General features: G+C 41.2%; 1 protein-coding gene across 2 annotated transcripts in view; it reads left to right on the plus strand.

Annotated features, from left to right (window-relative positions):
* The window catches only part of erbb2 (erb-b2 receptor tyrosine kinase 2), a 41,954-nt gene extending 28,579 nt beyond the window's left edge, over positions 1 to 13,375 (plus strand). Inside the window, exons 20-28 of one of the 2 annotated variants that reach the window (XM_020453883.2) lie at positions 79 to 264; positions 375 to 530; positions 6,181 to 6,256; positions 7,376 to 7,522; positions 7,750 to 7,847; positions 8,131 to 8,319; positions 8,653 to 9,052; positions 9,777 to 10,167; positions 10,609 to 13,375. In XM_020453883.2, the coding sequence (XP_020309472.1) occupies positions 79 to 264; positions 375 to 530; positions 6,181 to 6,256; positions 7,376 to 7,522; positions 7,750 to 7,847; positions 8,131 to 8,319; positions 8,653 to 9,052; positions 9,777 to 10,147 (1,623 nt within the window). In that variant the 3' untranslated portion in view covers positions 10,148 to 10,167; positions 10,609 to 13,375. Of the gene's footprint in view, positions 1 to 78; positions 265 to 374; positions 531 to 6,180; positions 6,257 to 7,375; positions 7,523 to 7,749; positions 7,848 to 8,130; positions 8,320 to 8,652; positions 9,053 to 9,776 lie in introns of both variants that reach the window. The other variant, XM_020453882.2, reaches the window with a different exon arrangement.
* Positions 13,376 to 16,065: the final 2,690 nt, after the last annotated feature.

The raw sequence follows: 16,065 nt of genomic DNA on the forward strand, positions 1-16,065 counted from the left end.
ATCCTTACACACACTCTCACTGTCTTTCTCGCTCTTTCTCTCTTTCTTTAACACACACACACACACACACACACACAGGAGGCGTACGTAATGGCCGGTGTGGCCAGTCCCTATGTGTGTCGTCTGCTGGGTATCTGCCTGACCTCCACAGTTCAGTTGGTCACCCAGCTCATGCCATACGGCTGCCTGCTGGACTACGTCCGAGAGAACAAGGACCACATCGGCTCCCAGTACCTCCTCAATTGGTGTGTGCAGATAGCGAAGGTGAGGCTACGAGAGATATTGATCTGTCCATCATCCGTTCGTCAGTCTGCATGGGATCATAATGGCTATGGGTGTAATTTCTTATTTTGTGTCTGTGTGTGTATGTTTAGGGGATGAGCTACCTGGAGGATGTGCGTCTTGTGCACAGGGACCTGGCAGCACGTAACGTCCTGGTAAAGAACCCCAACCACGTCAAGATCACTGACTTCGGCCTGGCTCGCCTGTTGGACATAGACGAAACAGAGTACCATGCTGACGGAGGCAAGGTATGGCTGTGTGTGTGTTTTTATATACATACACACACACACACACACACACACACACACACTGAGTGTACAAAACATTAGGAACTTTCCATGACATAGACTGACCAGATGAATCCAGGTGAAATTTATGATCCCTTATTGATGTCACCTGTTAAATCCAGGCTGTTAAATCTGACCTTGTTACCTTACAGAAAGCCCTAGTTGGTTTAAAACTTGTACTTAATGCATGCAAGACTAAATACATGTTGCAGGGCTGCCAATGTGAATTTCATTGCCCAATGACACAGCCCCTAGTTGTGCCAATTTCCTGCAATTCTACATATTCCGACATGGCTTAGGCCAATGACCAGGGTGGATTTTTTTTTAACCACATGCCAGGTGTATTTAGGACTACTGTTACTTTGAGTATGCTAATATTTTTTGGGGTGGTTGGACACTTTTTCAGACAGTAATTAAATGATGGGGAGACAGGAAAATGGGAGAAACATTGGGATGGTTGGGTGCAGGAATTGATCCCCGTTCTCAGGTGGAAAGCTGTATGTGACACGTGCCGAGGAGTGTTACCACTACACTAAAGCTCTGCACAGGAAATACTCATATTAATAGTTGATGGCAGTGTGTAACCAAATCATAAATAGTTTTCTCCTTGTCCATGGACTGCTTTTTAAGGTAAGGACACAATCATTTTGTATTTTGGGTAAACTATCTCTTTTAAAATAGGGCTGAAAGAAAATCCTGCTTGCTCTCCAGGAGGGTTGGCCACCCCTGATGTTTTCCCAAGTGCTGCGTGTTCAAAAATGTTCTTCACCCAACCTTCAAGAAAAGTCTAATTAATATCAATATTCAGGTGGTTTATGCAGACCAGTTGAAGATCCTTGCCATCATCTTATTCTACATATACAAAATATGATGTGTTAATGAGTTGTGAGTCTCCCTAAAATGTCAAAAATATTTTTGGATTCCTGGAGCATTCAATATCCAATGCTTATTTGTATGACATATTCAAAACTGTCCATGAAGGACTGAAAAAATACATAGCCTCATATAATACATTTTCAAAGACACAAGTATGCATATCAGATTTCAAATATGTGATTTTTTTTTCTTCTGAAAAATTTGGAAAAATCTCATCAAGAAGAAGTGGAATAATAAAATAACTGTGGGGAATAACAGTAGTGTTCTTGCTGACAAGCAGAGTAATTACTACATTATTGCCCAATGTAAAAAAAAAAAGAAGTGAATTGTTCCACTGATCAGACTAAATAAAGTAAATATATAATAAAATCTCCCGAAGTTAAGATCAAATTCTGTTTCTATTGATTGTCTCTCCCCCCTCCCCTCTAAAATTAAACAAAAAAGAATTACACTTTTTAGTTCACAACCTGTTCGACAATATGATTTTCATAGTTCCAAATCGGGTCACCCTACCAAACTTCCCTGCAAAACCATGCTCTATAGTTCTGTCTGCTGCCTTTTCTTTGTCACAGCCTAAATGCCAATCACCAAACCAGGGGACTAATGAAAATGTGGATGACATGCTGACAAAAGGCTGCGTTCTGCAATAGGGGTGGGAGTAACCGCAATTACATTTTGTTGACATTGTACATTAAACAGCGCTTCCATGCTGCTATTTTTACAGTTTTATAAACTCAGAGGATAACATTATTTCTCTCCATTCAGCTCCACTCTAACCTTGATGGGTGTTTCTTTAAAACATGCATCCAATCCCCTTGATCCCTAACATAACTAGACTAATCATATGCTTCAATCATATGCTTCAATAATCTGCGGTTCACAGGGCTGTGGCAAAGTAGGACGATGATAGAGGTTCCGGTCGGGATGTTAAATTGCAGGCGCAGATGTTCCGATTTCAAAACGATTTGGAGCACAGTTGAAAGTTAATGCGCTTACTATAATGGACTAATTAGAAAAAGAAAAGCACTTTTCAATGCGTGAGATAATCGAGGTGTGTCGTAAGAGCGTGCAAAGAGGGTCAAATGCATGTGTCTCACGGCCAATGCGTGAGAGTTGGCAGCTCTGATGTTCTTTTTAGTTCTCGCAAGAATGTTTCAGATGGATACATACAGTGCCTAGCGAAAGTATTCGGACCCCTTGAACTTTGCGACCTTTTGCCACATTTCAGGCTTCAAACATAAAGATATAAAACTGTATTTTTTTGTGAAGAATCAACAACAAGTGGGACACAATCATGAAGTGGAACGACATTTATTGGATATTTCAAACTTTTTTAACAAATCAAAAACTGAAAAATTGGGCGTGCAGAATTATTCAGCCCCTTTACTTTCAGTGCAGCAAACTCTCTCCAGAAGTTCAGTGACGATCTCTGAATGATCCAATGTTGACCTAAATGACTAATGATGATAAATACAATCCACCTGTGTGTAATCAAGTCTCCGTATAAATGCACCTGCACTGTGATAGTCTCAGAGGTCCGTTAAAAGCGCAGAGAGCATCATGAAGAACAAGGAACACACCAGGCAGGTCTGAGATACTGTTCTGAAGAAGTTTAAAGCCGGATTTGGATACAAAAAGATTTCCCAAGCTTTAAACATCCCAAGGAGCACTGTGCAAGCGATAATATTGAAATGGAAGGAGTATCAGACCACTGCAAATCTACCAAGACCTGGCCGTCCCTCTAAACTTTCAGCTCATACAAGGAGAAGACTGATCAGAGATGCAGCCCATGATCACTCTGGATGAACTGCAGAGATCTACAGCTGAGGTGGGAGACTCTGTCCATAGGACAACAATCAGTCGTATATTGCACAAATCTGGCCTTTATGGAAGAGTGGCAAGAAGAAAGCCATTTCTTAAAGATATCCATAAAAAGTGTCGTTTAAAGTTTGCCACAAGCCACCTGGGAGACACACCAAACATGTGGAAGAAGGTGCTCTGGTCAGATGAAACCAAAATTGAACTTTTTGGCAACAATGCAAAACGTTATGTTTGGCGTAAAAGCAACACAGCGCATCACCCTGAAAACACCATCCCCACTGTCAAACATGGTGGTGGCAGCATCATGGTTTGGGCCTGCTTTTCTTCAGCAGGGACAGGGAAGATGGTTAAAATTGATGGGAAGATGGATGGAGCCAAATACAGGACCATTCTGGAAGAAAACCTGATGGAGTCTGCAAAAGACCTGAGACATACCCCAAGCGACTTACAGCTGTAATCGCAGCAAAAGGTGGCGCTACAAAGTATTAACTTAAGGGGGCTGAATAATTTTGCACGCCCAATTTTTCAGTTTTTGATTTGTTAAAAAAGTTTGAAATATCCAATAAATGTCGTTCCACTTCATGATTGTGTCCCACTTGTTGTTGATTCTTCACAAAAAAATACAGTTTTATATCTTTATGTTTGAAGCCTGAAATGTGGCAAAAGGTCGCAAAGTTCAAGGGGGCCGAATACTTTCGCAAGGCACTGTATGTATTCTAGGGCTGGAACCAGTTTGTGTATTTACTTTACCTTCTATAATGGTATTTCAATGTTTGTTTTGTTAAATGTGACATGCAACTCTGGCGCGTGTAACATCCGTTTTTTAATGGTTTACTCCATTTGCTACTTTTCTCCCTCTCCCCCTGCTGCTTCCCACATCAAGCTCTGCCCCATGTCACTCAAGGAGAGAGCAGTTGCTCAACCAAGATGTCACTAGCACTTTCTTACCATTAATTCTGCAAGATGTTGGTGACAAGGAGGCTGCTTTCTACAAGCGTTAACTACATTATTATCTATCATTATATATAACTACATTATTAGTTTGTGTATCTTACTGTCTGCAAACTACTGTCTGCTAGTTTTTCTTTTCTTAGCAAGTTCCAGCTCAAATAAATTGTTAGCCGCTAATCGCTAGTTTGATTATGTAATGAGTCAGCGCAAACGCAAACTAGCTCACACAGCCAGGTTGTTTGTGCAATGGTATCTAATCAAATCAACAAATCAGAGAAGAATAGACGAAGCATGAATATATTAGCTAGCTACACGAGGTAAGAAAACATGTAATGTTTAGAGTCTCCTGGAAACACTGACCAACACTTTGGTTTCTACCCTGTCAGTAATTCCTCCATGGCTTATTCATTCATTGTCATGTCAAACAACAATTTATTCAAGGTGCTGCCCACTATATTCCAACTTTGGAATTAGATAAATCATTCTATTTCCATGATTCCAACAGTTCACCAATTAACTAGGCCTAGATGTCTTTGCCCATATTATGCAGCTCTGTGGGGCACTGTGTGGAAATAATAACAAAGTGCAGGAAATCCAGAAATGTATGAAAATGCAGAAAGTTATTTTGGTTTGAAGTTGGATTGAACAGTATAAAACATTCAGAATAGAGAAAGCTCCATTGAAATCACTTATAATGTATGTTTCCACCCTAGGGTCATGAACTTCTCATAAATGTATTTAAAACCTTTATTATTCATAAAACCTAAAATAACGCCAAATACTGTAAAATATTTGAAAAATATAGTGATACGAAATTTTGGCCATATCACCCAACCCTAGATGATTCTCCCATTTATCAGGTTCCCGCCTACAAATCTGCGCATTTGGATTAACAAATACTTCATGTTTTAAAAAACAAATATGGATGAGTTAGTTAAAAAGCTAAGATTTTAAAGTGGGCTTTTTTAGAAATAGATCTTCCCTCTCCCTAAATTGAAAATTGTACAGTCAACTTTCCTGCCAGTTCATGATTATAGTGACACCATTTACCAGATTGCAGAAACTACCACTCTTAAACTTTGTATGCCGTTTACCACTGCGTCCTGTATCAAAAGGTGGGCTGGTCCTCATTAAAGTCCTGTCAATCAATGTATCACTCCCTTTTTGTTTATAAAGCCCTACTACACAAGCTTCCAACTTACCTAACTTTTTTGTTAAAGTTTAAAAAAAATATATGAGATAACCAACCCTGTGAGCGGGTTTGGTAACTCTTGAGGTTTCTCAGGTCTCTACCGAAATAGGTACATCTGCTTTTAGTTTTAATGCACATCATTGCTGGAACCAATTGCAAAATACACAGCAATTGGATGCTCTGATGCCGCTTGGGCAACTTAAAATACTAATTGGGGAACTATTTGCGGAGGAATAATGCTGTTTTTCTTGATTGTTTGTTGTGCTATTATTTAGTTTGTTTTTGTACTGATCTGATTTTTATTAGATTTTGTCTATGAATTGTATGTGCAGGGCTCCCTTGAGAAAGAGACCCATATAGATGATGGGGAGGAGACGGGTTAAACAAGGAATTTTAAGCCCTGAGACAATTGAATCATGGATTGTGTATTTGTATTGTAGTTTTGTATTTTATTTAACCAGGCAATGGGAAAGACAAAAGATTAAGTGCCTTTGAACGGGGTATGGTAGTAGTTGCCATGCGCACCGTTTTGAGTGTGTCAAGAACTGCAACGCTGCTGTGTTTTTTTAACGCTCAACAGTTTCCTGTGTTTATCAAGAATGGTCCACTACCCAAAGGACATCCAGCCAACTTGACATAACAAACTGGGGGATCCCGTTGGCCCCGGCGAATTGAGACTGTTCTTTCTGAGGGCAAAATGGTGTCAACTCAATATCAGGAAGGTGTTCCTAATGTTTTACTCACTCAATGTGATGTATCTGTGCTCTTCAGGTGCCTATTAAGTGGATGGCGTTGGAGTCTATCCTCCACAGGAAGTTCACCCACCAGAGTGATGTGTGGAGCTACGGTTAGTCTAGACACTTCTAACCCATCTTGATACACATACTTAATATATAAATAATGGCACTAAACATTTAAATATTCACTAAGACAGCAACGTCGACTGTTATTTCAGACTCAACAGTACCTCTGTACATTTGTGGGCAATAAAAAGTTAAGTCGTATAGGCAGAACAATTGCCATAATGCGTATGCAACAAGGCACTCTATCGAATCAAATAGCAATAGTTTTTTTACAAAAACCTGTACCACAGGTTTTAGTGCCCACAACTGTTTATCTATAGCTCTGAATAAAGTCCGCAAACTGAGTGTGAGATATAACATTTAAATGGCCGCCATGTTGGCACCAAACATTCAAAGACTACCTTCTAATTTGAATAGACTGTTATTGCTGTAATATCACACACGACAAAACAACAGTTTATTATAGAATACTACAGTACTTACTGTAGAATACTATACTACACACTGTAGTATCCCTCGATCATGTGTAGTACTTACTATAGAATGTTGTAGAATATTACAGTAACTACTACAGTATTATCTGCAAATATACACTGTAGTAAAAATTACAGTAATGTCTGCAAAAACACTACACTTTTTTAACTATAGTAAATGCTAAATTGTTGAATTTGAATATATATACTGCCAATTCCCCTCCCCCATAATCACAAGTTGTGACACCCATAAGTGATAAACCTACATGCCAAATATAGACCGCATTGTGTTCCCTACAGGTAATAGAAATAGTGAGCAGAAGCTCTGAACGATCCATTCACACCCTAGTACCTACCTAAAGGTTAAGGAAAATGTGCTCTTTTAATATTTCTCCTGAAGGAGAAAGCCACCTCTATGTAAAAGATAATACAGCAAAAACACTGTAGTAAATACTACATTTATGTCTGCAAAAACACTACAGTAAATACTACAGTATAATACAGTCTGCAAAAACACTACAGTATAGAACAGTCAGCAAAAATATTAAAGTGAATACTACTGTAAAGTCTGCACAAACACTACAGAATTTATACCATAGTACACCATACTGTTTTTTAATGTTGGATGGAGCATTTGGAACCATCTCTATCTGCAACTGTATCTGCAACTGTATCTCTCGATCTCATTAGGGGTGACTGTTTGGGAGCTGATGACCTTTGGGGCCAAGCCCTATGACCTGATCCCGGCACGAGACATCCCAGAGCTGCTGGAGGGGGGCGAGAGGCTCCCCCAGCCCCTTATCTGCACCATTGACGTCTACATGATCATGGTCAAGTGTAAGTGGCACTGGAACTGTAGCGTTTCTTCCATACAAACAAAATGGGGGGGTTCACCCCAAAATAAAAGTTTGTTGACACAGCTCATAGGCCAATACTCCAAATAAATGGAAAAGACTCATCCATTCAAGTCTTTTTTAAAAGCGCAACACAAATGAAATGTATTTCATTGATAGTATAGTTCAGACTATAGTTCAGACTATACTGTGTCTGCGTTTGATACACAGGCTGGATGATTGAACCAGACAGCAGGCCTAAATTCAAGGAGCTGGTGACCGAGTTCAGCGCCATGGCACGAGACCCACCTCGCTACGTAGTCATCCAGGTGTGTGTGTCTGTTGTTGTCTCTGTGTATGTTGCCGTCTGTCCGTCTGTGACTGGGTGGCTGTGTGTGTGTGTGCTTGTAGACATGCTTGATGTGTGGATATTGTTTGCCAGTCTGTGACATGAGTATGAGTGGAATCTGTGTGCATGTGAGTTTGTTTGTTCAAATACATGTAGCCAAACCCTCACCATCTGTTTGCTTACCAGCTTACTTAATTTCCTAAATCATTCCTTTCTTCCTCTCCCTCCACCTCTTTCTCCCTCCCTCCCTTCTCTCTCGCCAGAATGATGACAAGATGAGTTTGTCCAGTCCGGTTGACAGTCAGTTCTTCAGGATGCTACTGGAGGAGGAGGGAGCAGAAATCAGAGACCTGCTGGATGCTGAGGAGTACCTGGTGCCCCAGCCCAACTTCTTCAGACCCCAAGCGGAGACCTCGGGCCCCAACGGCCCCTCACGACACCACTCACACAGGGTCAGTACTCAACTCACTTTGTCCTCTCTGAAGATTTCCTCTGCCTTTTCCTCCCATTGACCCTTTTCTTCTGTCCTGTCTGTCTTTGGAACGATCACTTAGCCTCTACTTGCGACCTCTCCTGTTCTTCCCTCATTTCCTTCCCTTCTCCATCTTTCCCCCTCCTCCTGCCCCTTCCTTCTCCCCTTTTGCCTCTTCTTCCCCTAATAGTACGTTTCCTTGATCTACTTTCACACACACACACACACACACACACACACACACACACACACACACACTCTCTCGCTCTCGCTCTCTCTGTCTCACACACAAACTCTTCTTCCACCCCCTCAGAGTACGGACCATGGATTGGATAGTGAGCCCTCCATGGCGGGCGGCCCGAGAAGCATGTACTCCTCGGTGAGCACCCTGGGGCGCAGCCAGTACCCCACTCTGCCAATGGGGGCCAGTGCCATCTCCAATGGGCCCTGGAACCCCCATTACCCCTCCCTCCTGGCCCGCACCACCTCACACCTCTCTACGGGGGGACACTCGGACTCTGTGTTCCTAGACGGGGGTCCCGATGACGCCCCAGCGAGCCCCGGGCGCTATTGCAAAGACCCCACCTTCCCCAATGGAGGAGAGAGCGACCTAGAGACGGATGGACCGTCACCGATGCATCATTATAATCATCTTAATCATCACTCGCTGCCCCGTAGGGGTAATGCGTATAATCATAATCACGAGTTACCAGGTGAGTTAGGTCATAGACAGTACACAATAGACCTGTGCTGTTTTGCCTGGTCCAAAGGAACCAATGGATTAGCAGTGGTGTGAAGTACTTAAGTAGAAATACTTTAAAGTACTACTTAAGTAGAGTTTTGGGGTATCTGTGTTTTGGGGTAACTTCTACTCCACTACATTCCTTCCCATGTACTTCCCATGGGGGCCAGCGCCAAATAAGTATATATAAATAAGCATATATAAAATCGAAGACTTTTACTCAAGTAGTATTTTACTGGGTGACTTTAAGTAGTATTTTATATATTTTATTTTCTATATTTTATTTTCTATTTTCTATTAAGGTATCTTTACTTTTACTCAATTTTGGCAATTGGGTACTTTTTTCACCACTGCGGATAAGTGCAGTGGATAAGTGTAAACTTACCCCTTGCATCTGGCACTCTAAGCAAGTTCAAGCAAATGCTCAAGTATTTGAAGGAAAACAAATTGTATTTGAACTCAGGTCTGAATACACACATTCATCTACTTATACGTGGTGCTGAAAAACATCTGTGCAAGTCATAATCAGTCTGAGTGTCCCTATTAATTTGTTATTCACGTAATATGGCTGTGCCTTCACCTGTACTTCTTTATGTTCAAAGACTACCATTTAAAAAATATATAATTAAATCTGTATATCTCTATGTGAAACTACATATCTGAACTATTCTCCTCTCCTCATTCTCCTCCCCCAGAGTACATCAACCAGGAGGTGCAGGACCTCCGGCCGGGGGCCATCGAGCGCCCCAGCACTCTGCCCCGCAAGGGGGCAGCCGAGAGGCATCGGCACCTCCCCAATGGCCTGAGCTCGGGACACAGCGTGGAGAACCCGGAGTACCTGGTCCCCATGATGACCTCCGGCTCCACCTCGCCTGCCTTCGACAATCCCTACTACCTGGACCTAGTGGCTAAGGCTGTGGCCGGGGGTGGTGGTGGTGGTGGGGAGAGGGATGGGGGGCCTAACCCTCCTCCCAGGCAGGTGAATGACTTTGTGACGCCCACGGCAGAGAACCCAGAGTACCTGGGCCTAGCAGACACCTGGAGCGGCCAGAGAGAGCACACCTGATGAGACTGACAGGAAGTGATGTGAGGAGGCATGAACCTGGGTTATAGACAGGGGATAGGGTAGCTACTGCTGTAGAAAAGGAGGAGCGTGAGAGGGATGGAAGATGGGAACGAGTGTGTGTGGGATGCAGGGGTATGTGAGGACTGTGTGTGTGCCTGTGTGCATGCATTTGAAAGAAAATGCATTAAGAGTGAATGCACGTTGAGTGTCTGAGATTAAGTTCGCATGAGTGGGAACTAGTGTGTGATTGCGTGAATGGAGGTGTACTGTTTGGAGTAGCAGTCACAGGGCTGCCAGCCAGAGGATGTCCAGCTTGTATCTCCTGAAAACCTGGGGTGTTACACAACACCACCCAATACAATGTAGCATTATCGGAGGGACGTTGTTATTATTAGCGTGTGTGTGCTGAACTTGTTTCAACGCTCACCAAGGTTTCTTTTTTCCTTGTCTCCCTACGGTAGCACCTCAATGTCAACATTTTTAACACAGCCTCGGAAACAACACAGAGTACTTTGAAGGCCGAGGAAATTCACTCACCGGAAATAAACAGTTCTCAAATCCTGACTATATGGTACTACTAGCAGGCAAAAGACGGACAGCACCACAATATCTAAATATTTTAAGTAATCTCATGATAAATGGGAGAATAATCCAAGTAACACTGGACTAGGGATATAAAATTTGAAATATTTTAGTTTTTAGATTTATTTTATTGAATGTTATCATTCATGTTTGTGTGGTATATTGTCATATTTGTGTGTGAATCATTATGTGAGTGTCTGATTCCCTTATCCTTTCCTTCTTGTAATCATACATATAAGACATTGCTCGTCTTCCCGGTTTTATGGGGGGAAATGTACAACACACTAATGTGTGGGGTTTCAGACAAAAACAACCCTATTGGCAAAACTGGTTTTACTGTATTTAACCTATTTTAGCAAGGAGTCCCATTGAGACCAAGGTCTCTTTTGCAAGGAAGCCCTGTATATGATGTCTTTTCAACCATTTTCCCCCACCGGTAAGCCATTTATATGCTTATGAGGAAGAAGTTTAATATTCTGGTGAGCAGCTCGAAGACCTGATGGGGCTCGGTACAATCAAAGCCATTTTGTTTGGCCAAGAGAAGGGCTTTGCTGACCATCTGACCGACGTCTGTACCCCACGAAAGAAATACATTATGGATTTAGAAGACCGCCATTGTGGCCAGGGAAGACGTGTTCATTAATGTGGCTTTAAAATGGTAGATTGGCATATAGGAGACCAAGGGGGTTTGTGTAAGCTTGGACTTTGTGCAATGTTCTTGATAAGTTCTTACAACATACCAGTGACATTTCTGGGAAAGATACTACTGTACGAAGAATTCCAGGTTTTCAGCTGAATAGTGGAAAACCACATTGGCAAAAGTTTCAAATTTTCATTTGAAAAGGTTATTTGCGTTTTCATTCCTGTTGCTTACAATGCAGTATGTGCAATACACGCACTGCATAACTCCCAAAGTTTCCAAGATGGGGTCCAGTGTTATTCTTCCACTGTGTCCCAAACTTTGTCATCGTGGACGCCCAAGAAAAGTGAAGATTGAGTTCTAATACTATGGTTGAATATTTAGAGAATTTGTTTGTCCCTTGAAGTTGGAAGAAACCAATGTATTTTTATTCATATGAGACATGTTTATATTCTTGCGTGTGATTCGGAAGAGGGAAATGTGTCCCTCGTTGTCGTTGTTGTTTTTGATAATCAATGCATAGTTCAGATTCCTCTGGGCAACAAGCCCACACTGCTAGTTAATAATCGACCGCATTTTTTTAAACGGCGATTTACATGTTAAAGGCCCAGTGCAGTCAAAAATGTGATTTCTCTCTGTTTTATACATATTTCTACACTGAGTTTGGAATAATACTGTGAAATTGTGAAAATTATGATAATGCCCTTTTTAGTATATGATCTGTTTGAAAAGACAGCCTGAAATTTCAGCCTGTTGTGGTGGGATCGAGTTTTTGCATGCCTACTACCAGGCAGTAAATTAGTTGATAGACCAACAAGAACGAGTTCCAAAATTTTACCAATGACAGCTAGTTTTCAGTTTTCCCCTCCCCACTCACCACTCCCAGACAGCCCTAGCAAAATTATTGTTTGAGAAATTGCTCTTTGCTAAGAATCTGTTTGTTTTCAATTAAAATGGTCAAAAATAAACACAATCACAGTAAGGTTCTAAATTGCTACCCAGAAATGATTTAATATTGTGATAAAAATGGCTGCATTGGACCTTTAACTTCTCTGGCTGTGAGGGGGATACTGACAAGTCAATGGAGCCATTGTTTCTTTATGGATGTGTGGGAAGATCAATAACTCTCCTACCAACTGTCCCCTCCACCACCAGTGAACATGTTTCTGCTTTGAAAAGAGGGAGAAATCCTGGGTTTTCTCGTGTGAACGCCTTGGAGTTGGCATGGAGGAGGGGCTGGGAACTATCCCACATTTTTGAATGGGGGCGAAGGGGTTGTATGGATTCAGAGACTTTTAAACACGTGACCTGAAAGGAATGAATAACTGCAACGCTTTTGACAGGAAATCACAATTTTGCCCCTATTCAGCCAAATGTTTGTTCCCAAGATCTATATTGGTTCATCCTGGATTGAGGTGCTTGCACATTTGTTTTTATGAGAAAACACTCTTGGAATCCAATGTACTTTACAAGTGCCAATTAATCTTTGATGGTTAGTTTCCTGATAGTGACCAAAACAATGAGTTATGTGTGTCAGTGTCGGGTGGGGATGGTTAAAGTATTCATCGATAAAAATAAAGTTTTTTTAATGACTTTCCCCGAGGTATTGGCACCAGCACGAGCCACATTTGCTTAGGAATCTTGTTGTCCTCGTATGGGTAAGCTTACAATTTTAGCCCCTTATAAATGTGTTGCTTTTGTTTCTGAAGCATTTGGGATGTCTTAACAAATTTGATAGATATTGATTATACAACTCCGAAGTTACGGCCAATAGCTTTTCATACAACCAGCAGTTTTGTACTCGTAGAATTTAGACAAGCTTTGTCAGCCGTTTCTGATGAGCCATTGACAGATCTCATATCGTTTATTTTTATTTTTACATACAGTATATTGACAGTCATTCCCTTCCACGTGCTGTAAAAGTTTCATGACTCTAGGACCAATCAAAGTCATTCAAAATACCTTGAGGTTCCAAAACTATAATAAACTTTTTTTTTTGATCAATTCCTGAAAAGTTCACTTTTTGGAGATACAAGGTTTTCCGGTGACGATATGAGAAATCTGGGGTCTCTTAAAGAGTTTAGTGCTATTTTACAATGCCAGAGATTTCAGACAAGGGCAAAAAAACACTAAACCTGGAGGAGCAACCACACAACTCCAGTTCTCAAGAGATTCTTACTCCCATCCACATCGATTAATTTAGGCTTGAGAAGCCTTAATCAGTGGGCTCATCAGTTAATCACAGAGGCGTAAGCAATCCAAGCTGACCCTTCAGGACTGGGGTTTCCCTCCCCCTACATGAAGTTCTGCCCTCTGACACTGTATCTGTGTGTGCGTGTTTGAGATCGACTACATTGCTGTCGGAGACTGCAGACTGACTGATCTACAAATCCACTTGCATCCTAAATGACTACTCACTATGATTTGTGGATAAGTCCGCCTGCAGTTGCTAACTAAAACTGCTGTTGATCTAAAAAAAACACACAAGTTCAACAGCCTCTACCCTCCCCAAGTCTCCCCTTATAACAAATTAATGTGAGGATGGAACCGCAGGTGGCATTTTGTACTTTTTCTTGTGAAGATTTTTATATAGAGTACCAGTCAAAGGTTTGGACATACCTACTCAATTTTCTTTATTTGTACAATTTTCTACATTGTAAAATAAAAGTGAAGAGAGAGAAACTGAAATAACACACATGGAATTATGTCGTAACCAAAAAAGTGTTAAACAAATCCAAATATATTTTAGATTCTTCAAAGTAGCCACCCTTTGCCTTATGACAGCTTTGCACACGCTCAACCAGCTTCACCTGGAATGCTTTTTCAACAGTCTTGAAGGAGTTCCAACAAATGCTGAGCACTTGTTGGCTGCTTTACCTTCACTCTGCAGTCCAACTAATCCCAACGCATCTGAATTGGGTTGAGGTCGGGTGATTGTGGCGGCCAGGTCATCTGATTTAGCACTCCATCACTCTCCTTGGTCAAATAGCCATTACAGAGCCTGGAGGTGTGTTGGGTCATTGTCCTGTTGAAAAGCAAATGATAGTCCCACTAAGCGCAAAACAGATGGGATGGCCATATCATTGCAGAATGCTGTGGTAGCCATGCTGGTTAAGTGTGCATTGAATTCTAAATAAATCACTTAGTGTCACCAGGATAGCACCACCACACCTTCTCCATGCTTCACGGTGGGAACCACACATGCAGAGATCATCCGTTCACCTACTCTGCATCTCACAAAGACATGACAGTTGGAACCAAAAATCTCAGATTTGGACTCATCAGACCAAAGGTCAGAGTTCCACCGGTCTAATGTCCATTGCTCATGTTTCTTGGCCCAAGCAAGTCTTGTCTTCTTATTGGTGTCCTTTAGTAGTGGTTTCTTTGCAGCAATTTGACCACGAAGGCCCGATTCACGCCGTCTCCTCTGAACAGTTGATGTCGAGATGTGTCTGTTACTTGAACTCCGTGAAGCATCTATTTGGGCTGCAATCTGGGGTGCAGTTAACTCCAATGAGCTTATCCTCTGCAGCAGAGGTAACTCTGGGTCTTCCTGTCCTGCGGCAGTCCTCATGAGAGCCAGTTTCATCATAGCGCCTCAAAGTTCTTGACATTTTCTGAATTGACTGACCTTCATGTCTTAAAGTAATGATGTACTGTCTTTTATTTTTGCTTACTTGCGCTGTTCTTGCCATAATATGGACTTGGTCTTTTACCAAACAGGGCTATCTTCTGTATACCACCCGACCTTGTCACAACACAACTGATTGGCTCAAACACATTAAGAAGGAAAGAAATTCCACAAATTAACTTTTAACAAGGCACCCCAATTAATTGAAATTCATTCTAGGTGACTACCTCATGAATCTTGTTGAGAGAATGCCAAGCATGTTAAAAGGGTGACTACTTTGAAGAATCTCAAATATAAAATATATTTTGATTAACACTTTTTTTGGTTACTACATGATTCCATATGTGTTATTTCATAGATTTGATATCTTCATTATTATTATTATACAATGTAAAAATAATGAAAAACCCTTGAATGAGTTGGTGTGTCCAAACTTTTGACTGGTACTGTACATTGAGGGTTTGTCCGATTGGGATGTTTCCTACCTATCAGTGAGCCAAAGAAACAGGACGTAAACATACACAATACTTGCAAGAAAGCAAACAAGCTTTTTGTAGGAAATATGGTTGTATGTGTACTAACCATGCAGCTATGCTGGCGACAGTGCAGAGAGGAGTCCATATGTAAGAAAATATTTTATGAAGAAAATGTGTATTTTTTTAATGTAATGATTGGTTATATACACTACGTGTGCCTTAATACATGGAAAAAAATCCTTCAATATTTTGTGTCTGTGTGAAATGCATTCTTAAACAGAATAAATAAATATTGTGGGATAACATGGAATAACAGAATCTAAGAATTACACTTTACTAACCAAGCTTTTAGATTTAAGTCAGAAGTTCGTATCAATTGATCTATAACAATGCCTAAAATAATTACTTAAAGGATAGGTTCGGTATTTTAGACATTGCAGTTATATTGTTTCTTACTCCCAAGGGAAACCGTAATCCTCGGTTCGGATTTCTTAAAACAGACAGTACTAACTTCAGCTAACTTTCGTCACTGCTAACCAAAACCATTGGGAGTAATGGAGAAACCATGCAATGATATACAGTACCAGTC

The sequence above is a fragment of the Oncorhynchus kisutch genome, linkage group LG20, assembly GCF_002021735.2.
Source record: "Oncorhynchus kisutch isolate 150728-3 linkage group LG20, Okis_V2, whole genome shotgun sequence".
Taxonomy (NCBI): Eukaryota; Metazoa; Chordata; class Actinopteri; order Salmoniformes; family Salmonidae; genus Oncorhynchus; species Oncorhynchus kisutch.